This window comes from Choristoneura fumiferana, chromosome 28, assembly GCF_025370935.1.
Source record: "Choristoneura fumiferana chromosome 28, NRCan_CFum_1, whole genome shotgun sequence".
In the NCBI taxonomy this organism is placed as follows: domain Eukaryota; kingdom Metazoa; phylum Arthropoda; class Insecta; order Lepidoptera; family Tortricidae; genus Choristoneura; species Choristoneura fumiferana.
This window is the reverse complement of record NC_133499.1, coordinates 5702364-5716470: the sequence shown is the minus strand read 5'-3', so window position 1 is coordinate 5716470 and position 14107 is coordinate 5702364. Positions and strand designations below refer to the sequence as shown.

The 14107-nt window shown below is 37.6% G+C and overlaps 2 protein-coding genes across 7 annotated transcripts in view; both read right to left on the bottom strand.

Moving 5' to 3' along the window:
- The window catches only part of LOC141443939 (uncharacterized), a 215344-nt gene that overhangs the window by 14515 nt on the left and 186722 nt on the right, over positions 1-14107 (bottom strand). The window lies entirely within an intron of this gene.
- LOC141443934 (uncharacterized) overlaps positions 1-14107 on the bottom strand; it is a 43660-nt gene that overhangs the window by 13761 nt on the left and 15792 nt on the right. For 2 of the 6 annotated variants that reach the window (XM_074109352.1, XM_074109351.1), the window contains exon 5: positions 574-675. In XM_074109352.1, the coding sequence (XP_073965453.1) occupies positions 574-675 (102 nt within the window). The other 4 variants (XM_074109356.1, XM_074109354.1, XM_074109355.1 and 1 more) reach the window with 4 other exon arrangements.

Below are 14107 nucleotides of genomic sequence, written 5' to 3'. Positions count from 1 at the left end.
CGTAGCCATTACGAAAAAAATAAGTAATATTTTTCTAAGGATTTCGTATTTTGTACTGAATATTCAAAGTTTAGGTATATTTGATACCTTAGTTAGGCTGCTATTTACTCTTAAACTACTAATAATTCTCATGAAAACTTAACCGCTATAGTTTTCCTTGTAAGTTTGATATACTTACTATATACCATCATGATTTTTTTCAAATTTTTCCACTGAAAATTTGCAATTTAAAGTTGAATATTTTGCAAACAAATCACTGAATCGAAAAATCGTTTTAGCAACCCCTTAATGGTTTTAAAAGACCTATCCAACGATACGCCACACTACAAGGTTGGATGAGAAAAAAAAAATCACCCCCACTTTACGTCTATGGGAGGTACTCTAAAAAAAATGTTTAAGATTTTTTTACTATACCATTTTGTCGGCATAGTTTATATATACATTCGTGCAAAATTACAGCTTTCTAGCATTGATAGTCCCTGAGCAAAGCCGCGGACGGACAGACAGACAGACATGGCGAAACTATAAGGGTTCCGTTTTTGCTATTTTGGCTACGGAACCCTAAAAACTCACCGATGATGCCAGCTCCCACGATGAGAATCTTCTCTCCCACTTGTAGCGGTGATGCGCGGTCGAAGCCATGGGCTACGCAGGAGTACGGCTCACACAGACCACCTGGGAAAAGGTAACATTATTATAAGTATTTATCTACATGCATATCATAACTTCCCTATTATATGTTCAGAAACGACTATCAATTGGCCTTAATTAAGAAACCTGGTATCTGCGGGTGCATCTTAATGTTCACATTAAAGTACAGTGCATCTTAATGTTTACTTTAAAGTATCGGTAATACTTTTTTTAACAATGCATATCTGTACATATTGTAGAAAACTTATGACATGCATGTAGATAATAATAATTATTATAAATAAAACTTTAGTTTTTTATTATCTGTTTTATTTAAGCTTTGGTAGGTATTTCAAACTAGTTATCAGTAACACTAACTTAAAAATACAGGCCATATCTGAACATATTATAGAAAACTTATGATATGCATGTAGATAAAGTTATGTATGCGGCTATTCATAATTAAGCATTAAAACACTCGTGTGATCTTATTATGAAACTCGCCTTCGGCTCGTTTCATAAAACCACACTCGTACTTTAATGCCTCTCATTATGCACCAGCCACATAAATAACTATTATAAGCCTTTACTTTTTGCCTTATAAAGAAGTCAAGGAGGTAGCACTGAGCAGGGAACTTAGACTTAATTGAATAATGGGAGCGCCAAAGTTCGCATACTCTTTGCTAGTCATACAGTTATGTTTGTCCGAATCATCGTTTGTCATAAAGTTTTTTCCCACTGAAACCTTAAATTTTTCTAAATTAAAAAAGAAAATGTTACTGGCCAGTATGCAATGTCACTTTACAAAGAGGTTAATTCGTAAATTATCTTTAATTTATCATGCAATTTAGGAATAAAATATTTATAGTTTTCATACAGCTACAAACTTTCGTGGCAGCCTAGGTATTTACTGATAAAAGTAGTCGCGTATGTTTTATCTATATCACCTTTAGGTTAAGATAACAGAAAACAAATAAGCTTGCCATATAAATATTGCACAATATGTTTAAAGATGCGCTCTAAAACACGCATTGCTGATGTCGGTGCCCAGACTGCCAGGCTGAAATGGGACTGGGCAGGCCACGTCAGACGTATGGAACCCAATAGGTGGGCTAATATAGCCTCGGACTGGATACCACAAAACGGACTTCGGCGGCGTGGCAGGCCCAGGCGTCGATGGCGGGATGATCTGGACGCCTTTCTTCGCAGCTGGTCAGAGATCGCCCAAGACCGGGTAGAGTGGAGGACATGGGGGAAGGCCTTTGCCCTGCAGTGGGACACCTCTACAGGCTTCTAAATATAATATAATATAATATATAATATGTTTAAAGAGATCCGTAGTTCTTGAGAAAAACTTAATAAAATTATATTGACAATTCTACTAACGCTACTTATTTTTGTTTTGTTAACGTCCTCCCCCGCTTTACGTCTATGAAAGGTACCATAAAAAAATAGTTTTTGATTTTTTTTAATATACCATTTTGTCGGCATAGTATACATAATATATCCGTGCAAAATTACAGCTTTCTAGCATTGATAGTCCCTGACCTTTTTTGACGTAATTTTCATAATCTGTTACTGGCAGCTTCGTATTTCGAATAAGTAGTTACAAGTATTGATTTTCGCATTCTTTTGTTTTTCGTGGTCGAACTTTTGGACGTCAGAGGAAAAAGCATTGGAAGACCAAGGAAAAGAGCAAATATTTAAATATTTTTATATATTTTTTTTTTGTTATTTCACGGTGTTTCCTGTGATTTGATGTTAATGAGTTTTCGCCCCATACAAATTGCATAAAGTTTGCACCGATCTTCACCATCACCTGATTTTTTTTGTACCGATTAGAGGATTAGAGGTAGCAAAATATATTTTTTTGTGGAGTTTCATTGTTTGGTTTGTTATAATTTTTACTACAGTTTATTTTACTAGTTATTAAGCCGCGTATCCATTAGAGCAGCCTCAGGCCGAGCACCGCGAGCCGAGCCATATTTTGTCGGTTTTTTGGCCGTGCTCAAAGGAGCCTCAGTCTGAGCCGTGCCTTTGGCAGCGTCTCCACTTGCGCGGCCTCGGGGCGAGGCAGCCGCTCGGCCCGAGGCTGCCTCTAGTGGATACGCGGCTTTAGGGTTATCGAGGGTTTTTTGTTAGTCTTTATTACCGACTGCAGATTTTTTTTGGTAGAGGGTTGTCTATGTGTGAGGTACCTTGTTCTGTAGTGATGTCATCAGGCAGCGTGAATACATTGGTCTGTGGACACAGCACGTATTCAGCCCAGCCTCCGTCCCGCCAGATACCGATGGTACTATTGATGCCAGCAGTCAAGCAGTAATGGTAGTTGCCGCTGCGGCAGTAGTCGCAAATGTGGCAGGCACTGGAATACACAGATGTTATGATTATGAATGATGGTTGTCATTTTATTCGTTTTTGCAGGTGGTAGGACCTTGTGCAAGGTCCGCCCGGATTGCTACCACCATCTTGCTCGTTAATCCTGCCGTGAAGCAGCAGTGCTTGCACTGTTGTGTTTCGGCGTGGAGAGTAAGACAGCCGGTGAAATTACTGGCACTTGAGGTATCCCATCTTAGGCCTCTAGGTTGGCAACGCATCTGCAATACCCCTGGTGTTGCAGATGTTTATGGGCGGTGGTGATCTCTTACCATCAGGAGACCCATTTGCTCGTTTGCCATCCAGTCAAATAAAAAAATAAAAATAAATAAAAAATAGAGCCTACGCTAGCCGTCGCGGGTGCGTCGCGGGCGCAGCCTGCGGGCGGGTGCAGTAGGGTTGCCAACTATACTGTTAAAAACAGTATTATACTGTTTTTCAATACATTATACTTTTTACTGTTGAACTAAAATTAAGTATCTAAAATACTGTTTTCAGCATTAACATTGCCTAACACTAAGCACACGCTAAGTCAGTACAGCATAGTCACCATAGTGGTGGTTCCAAACGAATTTGAAATTTAATAAAAATTTAGTTCCTTATTTATGTTAATTTTAGTTTTGATTCTGACGAGGTCTATGAGGCTAAATTTACAAGTTGTGCGAGAAGCACCCAAAAATTTGTCTATAAAACATGAAAAGAAGAAAATACTGTTAATTTTTCCAAAATACTGTTTATTTCCAGTATACTTTTTTATAGTATACTTTATTTCTTGTAAAATAAGTTGGCAACCCTCGGGTGCAGGTACAATCGTGCGCACGCGACGCGCGCAGTTAGCGATGCTTGTACTATTGTCACAGTACTCGTATAACAAGTTTTCCCTGCAATAGGCCGACGGCTTTGAAGTTGATCGATACCGCAGCCTGTGTAGGCATTTACGCAAGTAAGGATGGGTTGTCACAAATTTAAAATTTGGAAGCTAGATGTCTTTTACGAATCGGTACATATTGGTAGTGCGAAATTATATAAAACAAAATGAATTAGGGGTGGCATACTTACTAGGGTTAAGAAGTATCAAAATATACTGCTTTTGAAATAAAAAACTTTTTTTCTACAAAATATTGGTACTTTCATAGATTAGTAACCGACAAATACTTTCGGTTTCTAGACTTGACAGACTTCACACAACACACTAACAACTGGTAGCATGGTGTACGGTTGTGTGACTCTGAAGATGAGCTCTGGTTGAGTTCGAAATGCGTCAGTGTGGTGTGGTGGAGGTGGTAGATGGGTTTGCGTGATTTGTGTGTGTTCTTACAGTGTGGAGGTGGAGGAACTGCATGAGCACGCATATTTTGCATAAGCTTACTATCGTAAGGTCGCGGGTGAGCAAGGAAATTATTTTAATAGTACCGTTATAAATGTAGATCATGCAATGTTAATTATATAAAAAATAAATAAATATAATTATATAAATAGATGAAATCTTTTCTTTCTTTCTTTCTAATTCTTAGTTCCTTATTTATGCGAGATGAAGATTTGCACGCACTCACAGTACATGTCGTATGCAACATAATATTTTTTATAATAAATTTAAACGTTAAAAAAACGCGATAGCCCTGAAGACTTGTCCCAAGCTACTTAGAGCGGCGAAGTATGCAGCTGGGGCTCCTCCCACCCGCGTCTCACCCCTCACGCCCCGCTCGATTGCTCTCTCTAGACGTCTCCGTCGGATTACTGTAGGGGAACTTGTTAAGCGTGTCACACACTAAGCAGATACGATAAGATATCTAAGATATAAGAACGCATATCTGTCTATATCGCCTATACAATTCAATGAGCTAACACACACAGCGCAGATAACTTGTATTTTATCGTGAACTATCTTTGGGCACCGACATATATCGAAAGATGGCAAAGATATTATCTGCGTATGAATTGATCTGTGTATAATATCTGCCGATATAAATATGGTATAGTATTTTATCTGCAGATAGATACAGATTCAGACAGATACGCGAGTAAATCTAGAAGAGATAAATACGAAAACATCCTGTATAAACAATCCGCACCAAAAAACAAGTCTACTCAGTTTGAAGGATTTAGACTGAATGTACCGTCTCGAATATTATCGTATCTGCGTAGTGTGTGATAGTTTCAGGTCATTAAGTTATTATACGCAGATAAAATATTATCGTATCTGCGTAGTGTGTGACACACTTTATACTGTGCTATTGTTCAATATGCGTCCACCCGCTCTGTGCAAGCGTCACCTAGCGGAGGCCCTGAGCAGCGCTAACTGCTCGAGTCGCGTGCAGCGGATTCTGCACCCGCGCCAGCTATCTTTGGCCCTTACATCGTGACCTGACTGTACAGCTTGAGGTCTCGGGTTCGATTTCATTATTTATGCCAAATTCCACGTCAAACAGACCACTGGAACTGAGTTAAAATGAACTTTTATAGATATGACCCAAAAATAACAACGTTAAACAGAAGAAATACGACAATAAGAAATTTGTTTCTTATTATTATTACTACTGGCACGATTTTTCTTGCAAGTCTAAAATGGGTTTTAGACAATACGGCCTGAGGTCGAGAGTCGAAATGATGATGATATCATACCTGTTAGGGTCAACGACGACCTTCTGCCCGACTTTAAAGACGGACGCTTTGCCGACTTGGGTGATGATGCCGCTGAACTCGTGGCCCATCGCCAAAGGGCGCTCCTTGCTGGCCGGGAACTCTCCCTGTAACAGTTGACCCATTCATTGCCATTCACGCCCATCGGCGTCTTGGTGGACCCTAATATAATGCCGCAGACACCGATGGGCGTCCAATTTAGCTTTATCTGCATGCCCTGGACGCCGATGGGCGTTTGTCTACAGAAGCGTTGGTATCGCGGCAATAGTATTCTGGCGCTCGTAAAAACGGACGGCTATGTATGCATAGGAAAAATTCTTGTCTAGATTCCTGTCCAGCAGTGGTGTAGGGGTTATAGCACGCAGCACGGATTGCTGAGGACCTGGGTTTCGATTCCCAGTGCTGGTCTCTTTTTCTGGTTTTTCTGTGCATAATCTCAGTTTGTATTTTCGATATGGTTTCACGGGATACCCGTAAAAGTAACAAATTTGGAGTTGAAATAAAAAATAGAAGAAGACTCCAAAAAACCAATCGGCTATGTTTTCTTCACCAATAATCTCATAGTTTTAAGTGTACCTAATTCTGCATAATATCGACCTTATAACCCTCTTTCGATCATATTTTGTGTGATAAGTTCGTACTTATTTACTTTTCTCAATTAACTTCGGTAAACTTCAATAAGCTAGTTGAGAGAGCATGATAAATACTGACAAGACATTATACTGCATTCTGTTCTAATAAATTAAATCTTATTTCTTACCTCATGCGCACGAGGCCGATCACCAACTCGCTGGACTGACCGAGTCCACCATGGTCCAGTGTACTCGCATCGCCTCTAACCGGCAGAAATGGAAGCACATGCTAAGAGGGCTGTCCTCGAAAAAGTCTGCGACCCACCGAACACCTATCCGTGTACCTCGTCTGCGCAACCACGGCCACAGACACAATACAAGTAATAGGCAGTTGATTGACTGAGCCGTATTCTTGAAATTTATGCCTACGGCTGGGTGGAGCGCTAGGGTTGGCGTGGGCAAAAAGTAAAACAGACGTGTGCAGATTTATTGTATACGAGTAGGCATATGTAGGCTTCGCCCCCGTCCCCACTCTTTATGGCCGTGTTTCTTTTACTTTTACGTTCCGTTACAAATACAATTCTAACCTAACCTAATAACCTATTTTCTAGTCATAAATAGTAATTAGGTCATTTATTTTCGGACATAGATTTGGACAGGATTTCAGCCTATCAAAATATAACATTTATGCTAAACAAGATTATGCATAGTAAAATTCGGCCATGCTAATATTATGCTAAATTAATATTCGGGTAAACCATTATTCGGCTTATACAGAATAATGCCGAACTAAATTTCAGCAAGCTTAAGATTCGGCGTAAGTAAATTATGTGAAATCTGTTACGCGTAATCAGTTTCGGACATTAAAAAGTATGCCAAATAGATGTCACCCTCACCCGCTATTACTTGCATTGTGACACTGACAAGAGTGTCCGACTAAGAAGATCTTACCTGAATGATGTGCACGTCAGTACCGCAGATTCCAGAGTACTCCACCTTGACGATCACATCGGTATCGTTCACAATCTTCGGGATGGGGAAGTCCTTCACATATTTTAGTGTGAGCTCTTTACCGTTGAATACTACAGCCTCCATGTTTATATCTGAGAAGAAACAATTACCGTATTGTATTGTATTGTATTGTATTGTAAAAGCTAGTACGATATACATGAAAAAATATTTTTATTCGAGAAAAGAATAAGTTTGATTGCTACGAGTCTGTGTGTCTGTCTGTGGCGTCGAAGCTCTTAAGCGGGTGGATAAATTTGAATGCAGGTTTTTTAATTTGAAACCAGGTTTTATAGCGATGGTTTTTAGACATGTTTCATCGAAATCGGTTTAGCCGTTTTTGAGATATCGAACTTTGAAGTGACAAAGTCAGGGGTTTTCCAACTTTTTGTTGGTTAGGTTATTGAGTCGGGGGTCAAAAATTAATAACCTAACCCGAATTTGTCACTTCAAAGTTCAATATCTCAAAACTTCGGCTGAACCGATTTTGATGAAACATGTCTAAGAACTATCGCTAGAAAACCTGCTTTCAAATAATAAAAAAAACGTTTTTAAATCGGTTTACCCGTTTAAGAGCTACGGTGCCACAGACAGACAGCCAGACAGACACTACACAGCGGCCAAACTTATAACACACCTATTTTAGCGTCGAGGGTTAAAAAGTCAGTCCATTTAAAGGCCAAATTAAGAAAAAATTATACTTTGTACCCTTTATGTCATTAAATTAAAAATTATTTTTGAAAATACTTAGTATTTTTTTTTTAGTTCTTTTAACAAAAATTGGTGACTTTTAAATGTGTTTTATGAACATTAATACGTATAGTAAATTATAAAGTAAATAAATAAGGATTGTAGCAATTTCGCCTGGTTTTTATAGAATTAATAATGATTATTATATATTTTTTTTTGTCAAATACGTAATTTATATGTTGAATATTTTCTTTTCCAACTCACCAAGTCGTCAGTTGTTTGCTACAAATGCTTGTCGTCTAAAACATATATTGTATACCACAGCTTTAAGTAATATTGATAAGCATTATTACTGTTATATACCCACTATGTGAGATAACCCATGTAGGGTACAGCTTATGACAAACAGACGAGAAAACCCCTCGTAATTAAGTAACTTAAAATTCAACAGTAACCTAAGGACCCATTACTGTGAATTTTGAGCCGGTCATGACTTTGAATGAGTCCCGACTGCTGAATTTTGAGTTACTTAAGTAACAGAATTGTAGACCGCTAGACTTATTTTTATTTTTGAAGGCCAGATTTTTGTTTTTTTAATTTATAATTTTATTTCATTTTTTATTTGAAAGTTGTGAGTGTGTGTATGTTTGTAACTCCTTCACGCTAAAATGCCGCTGGCGCTCGTTTCTCCGTCCCGCTCCACATCTCTCTTTCTCCCCCTTCCCGGTTTTGTATGAATTGACAAGATTTCATATTTCTAAGACTATAATTTGATTCGTTCTCTGTTTGGAAAGAGAAAAACGCTGATATTTTTAAAATTTCACTACAACTATTAATTAATTTATTACAATTTTTTTAAGATGTGCTTATTCAAAAAGGGCATAACTCCAAAACTACCACACAATAGATCCATTGACGTAGACGTTGCATAGAGACGTTGTCAAAATGATGACAGCTCCTTTTTCTGGTGAAAAAGGCAAAGGAAACATATCTATTCTGTGGTAGTATTGGCAAATTCAGACATATTTTTTCAATTTTACGTATTTTTTTAAATATGGAGAAATAAATTATGATAAATATTTTCTCACGTTCAGGAGGCAAAACTCATTCGATTCCTGTAGTAATTTACAGGTGTTAAAAAAATGAAATCTTGTCAATTCTTAAGCTATACCTACTCGAACTTGGTTTGGATAGGTATTTAATTCATAAATGTAAACAAAAGAACGTCAATTGGTGACTTATGTATTAAAATTCCCCCATTAAGCTATCTAAATCTTTACATTGCTGTGTTGAAATACACTAGTCTACTTGTAGTTTGTATTGCAATGATAGATCAGATCTATTGTCAAGCAGACATTAATATCTATGGTCTGTCCCAGAATTCGAGATACTAAAATGACAGTCTGAAATGTCAAACGTAAAAATAATGTGGCCAGCATAAAAGGAACAGTGCTGCTCCGTGATTTCGGTTTCGTAAATAACCGATAAAATGTTTATTTTACGATAGCAAAAATAACATTAATGCATTCAATATTCTACTTTCCATTTTACTTTATCATACGATAAAGTGATGAAATCTAAGCACAGGTAAAAATACAGTGTTCATCACTTAGTGCCAACGTAAAAAATAATACAGATGCTACTACAAAACTAGAAAAACGAAGTTCGTATGGCACCGTCCCTTTCACTCGCGTATTGAATGAGATAAGCGTCAGCGGGACGGCAACATACGAAGTTCGAGTTTTTGCATTTCGTAGTCAGGGCCAGCAGGCTACTACGAAATTCGAAAATCGAAGTTAGTGTCGTTCCGTCCTTCTGACACTACTATTTAATTTAATACGTAAGTGAGAGGGACGTTACGGTACGAACTTTGATTTTCGAATTCCGGAGTAGGCCCTCAGATATCACACAACGTCATTGTTCATGTTTTTCGTATTTCAAGTGGTATTCAACCGATTTTCGTTACTTTACTCGTATTGTCATCGGATGTGATCAGTGCGTTTTCTCGTGTTTTTTATTTGATATTCATATCATAGAATAATAAATCAAATATTTCATCATTCTCATATTATTTAGTTAATGTTAAAACTTACTTAGAATGAAATGAAACTTAAACATCAAATCTATAAAAAGTCGAAATATCTCGAAAATGGTCGCATTTTTATTACACCTATTTTACCTTTTCTAGAATGTCCTAAGTGCCCTACATTTTAGTACATCACGGATCCGTTCATATCTTAATATTTTACGACATACATACATAGGTACCTACAAAATCTTTCGGTAATAACCGGTTGCGGCACATCACTATTTATGAGACGCAAAAAACAGGTAACACATGAAACGTCATTTTAGTATCTCGAATTCTGGGACAGACCATAAGCCGTATTATAAAGTTAATGATTATATCATGGACAGGGATATTTGGAAATAATTCCGATCCGCATTAGCGATCCCTTCAAATAGCGAACCTACTGTGTTAAAAATAAAGTTGTGTTAAATACTTGTGATGTATAGATATCATTTAATAATATTGTAAATCTGTTTAAAAAAAATATACCTCGTTGAGTTTCTTGCCGGATTCTTCTCAACAGAGGTTTTTCCGAACCGGTGGTAGATTTTTTTGACATTCATAAGTGCTTGTTATAGCCTAAATTGAATAAAGATATTTTGACTTTTGACTTTTGATAGATAACTTAAATGTTTAAAATCCTTGAATGTACCAAATCTGGCAGCTGAAGTTTGTTTAAATTTAGCTAATTACCTATCCAAATCAAGTAATCCAAACCAATTCCCTGTCCACTGAAGAGGAGCAGATATTTTATACAATTATATTGATATTTAATGAAATAACAAACAAATGAAACCGCCGAAAAAACAGAAATGCAAATAATAATAAACCTTTTATAATATAATAATATAATAATTACTTTTGAAATAATGATCTTTTGCCAAAATAACGTTTGCCATAATGTAAATGCCATAATATTTTTTGTCCTAATATTGAGTCGCAATTCTAACCTTACCTACTTTTCTAGCTGCGGTTCGTTTCTGTTGGGGTCGCAGTTCTAACCTAACCTAACCTACTTTTCTGGCTGCGGTTCGTTTATGTAGGAGTCGTAGTTTTAACCTAACCTAACTTACTTTTCTAGTACCAATTCATCACTGTTGGGTCTCAGTCTTAACCTAATCTACTTTTTCTGGCTCGCAAGTCGCTGTTTGCAACAAAGTGCTCTGTTATGGCATTAAATATTATGGATTTTAATATTATTATTCGTAAGTTTTATGTCTTACTATATTAGTACAAAACATATTAGGGATTTAGAGTATTAGGAAATGTGATATTATGGCTTATGATTATTAGGACATAAGATCATTATGGCAAAATTATGATATGTCAAAAGTGTTTATGGCAAAAGTGTTATGGCATTTGAGTTAAGGACAAACGATATTATGGATAACGAAGGAGACCCCTTGTAACGTTGTGTTTTCTTCCATGACTCGAACTGCCCGAAATCCGATTAATCTGGCAATTATTTTAATATATTTTTTCAGCTGGCAACAGGAGGGGGGATTGTATTGACGGGGACATCTCTGATTGGAGCATTTAAGTAAATCATTTTGTAGGGATGTCAGTTCAGGAATTTTTATCATGTTTCATGGGAAATATAATTAATTTCAGACATTGGTGAATAACATTTATTTAATTTACAATCAGTCGAATCTGATACAGAATCGAAAGCTATAAACATCTAGTGATAATTTGGCCATAGTAAATGTTGTTCCCACAATTGGTGGGATTCGGGGAAAATTCTTGGGGCTTTCATAGTCCAAGCGATGTTCACTCAGGCTTTGAGAAGGGCTGTTCTGGAGTCTCCATTCCTCTTGACTTAGGCCTCCATCATGTGTGAGAGCTAGATCATTTTCCATCGAAGAAGAGACGAGGGTGGCAGCCTCCATTGTGAATTTTAGTGGCTTTTATGGCGCAAACGCAGCCCATTTAAATTTTATTTTGCTGCAGCAAGTGAACTGTAAGTAAATTTGGTTACTGAAATATTGGTTTAGATTTTGCTTTAGTCCACGCGGCATTATTTCTCATCCTTATGGTTAATTTCAGCACATGAATCCTTGCATGCGGCTGAGGGTGGGAAGACCAGCGTCGAGTTAATCCTGGGCTACAGTTGATTTACTCCGGTAAGAATCATACAGATCACTTTACCTCTTTGCCACTTGCTTTCCGCAAGTGTCTAATCGAAGCAATTTCTTCTTCCTCCAGCGGGTAGGGTTTATAAGATTATAAGTTTATTCTGATAATTATTTTCATCTTCGTTTACTTACTACAGTAAAGTAATTGTGGCATGATGATGCCAATGATTTGGGTTAGACCTGTCTTTTGCACCTCCATTTGGAGCTTAAGGTTTAGATAAACTCTAATTCCCGGGCTAGATATTCAACTGTGTTCTGAGAACTAGCCAATTCTCTGTAGCATCAACGCGCTGTCTTCTGCAACTAGCTTTTGCCACGTCTCCTTCCGTTGCAGAACCAGAAGACTGTTTCTGCATCCTGTGGGACCCGCGCGGCCAGCTAAGGGTCAGCACATAGAGACGACGCCCCAGAGCATCGCGTTTGTCTCACACCCAGTGGTCACCCTTCAGCTGCCGGACTGGTGTCACAGAGAGGTAGCTTCTGGCCAGGTCTGTAAAACATTTATGAATATTAATTAGGGAAGTTTATGATTTAAATTCAGTAGTTGAAAATTGAAATTGATGGCAAGTTTTGATTTCCTTAGGGACTAACACCATTAGGCTTAAATAAATTGTGAAACTAGCATATAAGAACCGCCTTCTGCATCACACCCGCTTGCGGCTGAGCTAAAACTATATTTGTAAATTGTCTGGTAATCTACTACAAGTGGTTTCACATATTTATATTACTTTACGCTGTATAGAGTCAAAAGAGCAATAAAGATTGTGTTTACATACTAACATTTTTCCTTTACATCCTTTAGATAGAGCCCTAATTATTCAGAGCACGCCTCCAGACAATTTTTAAGCATTTTCAGTGTAGCAACAGCTACTTTCAGTTTTATTCTGACTTTCCGCATTGCCCCTTGGCTGTTACCCACCCCGGGCTTGTTTTCAGTACGTACGGCACAAGGTGGCAAGGTGGCTCATACTATTGTTTAACAGGCGTCCACCCGCACCGCAAAACGCATCAGCTATATCGTAAGCCCTAAATATCAGTGAATCTCACGGTAGTCTGTTCAAAATTTTATTGGTGTTTTTGTCTCACTCACCGCTCCGCTGTCTCGCTCCGCTCCATGCGACGGAACCACAATACCAGTGACGAAACCCTCTTCAGAAGTCCTACAAACTATATATAGATACGTACACGAGATTAATACAAACACGGACTTGCTTTTATGATGTAACTGCTATCGCCTTATAGATTTGCTCGTTTATTATTCTTATTATCAGCTACTAGCTGACCCGGCGAACTACGTGCCTAACAGACAATGAAAGTCGTGGTGACATTTTAACCGACAAAAAAAACGGAGGAGGCTCTCAATTTTTAATGTACTTTAAATATGATCACGCATAACTTTTTACAAAGTAATGATTATTCTTTTTTTTATTGCATAAGGTTTGTCCTCAAAGTTTGACCCATATAAATTTGGAAAAAAATTCTTACCCTGAAGGAAGGTGGGAAACAATTATAAATTAAAAACTTTTTAACACAAAATGAAACAGCCGAAAATACTGAACAGCCAAAAATAAAGTGAACCTTTTTATAATTTAGCCTTAATCTATATCTATCTCACTGGTTCAGTTACAGCCTTTTCACTCACAAATCACACAAACCCAACTGGGCCTCATTTCATAAAATTGGACAAGTCGACAGTTGTCGAAAATTATGACAAAATGTCGGGTAGTCACGACCATTCTCGTTTCATATAAGTTGTCATTTTTTTAATTGTAGACAGTAAAACAGGGTAATTGTCACTTTTTTCTTAGGGCGTGTTCAAAAACCGTCGTGTGACATGTCTTGTACTGAACTCCTGTCGTTGACAAGTAAATCATTGTCGACCATCGATAAGCTTATTGGATGACAGGAAGGTACATTATTGTCAGTGACGGGCAAATTGGATAGATTATTTTAAAACTTCTTTGTCGATACTCTTGGCAGAGCAG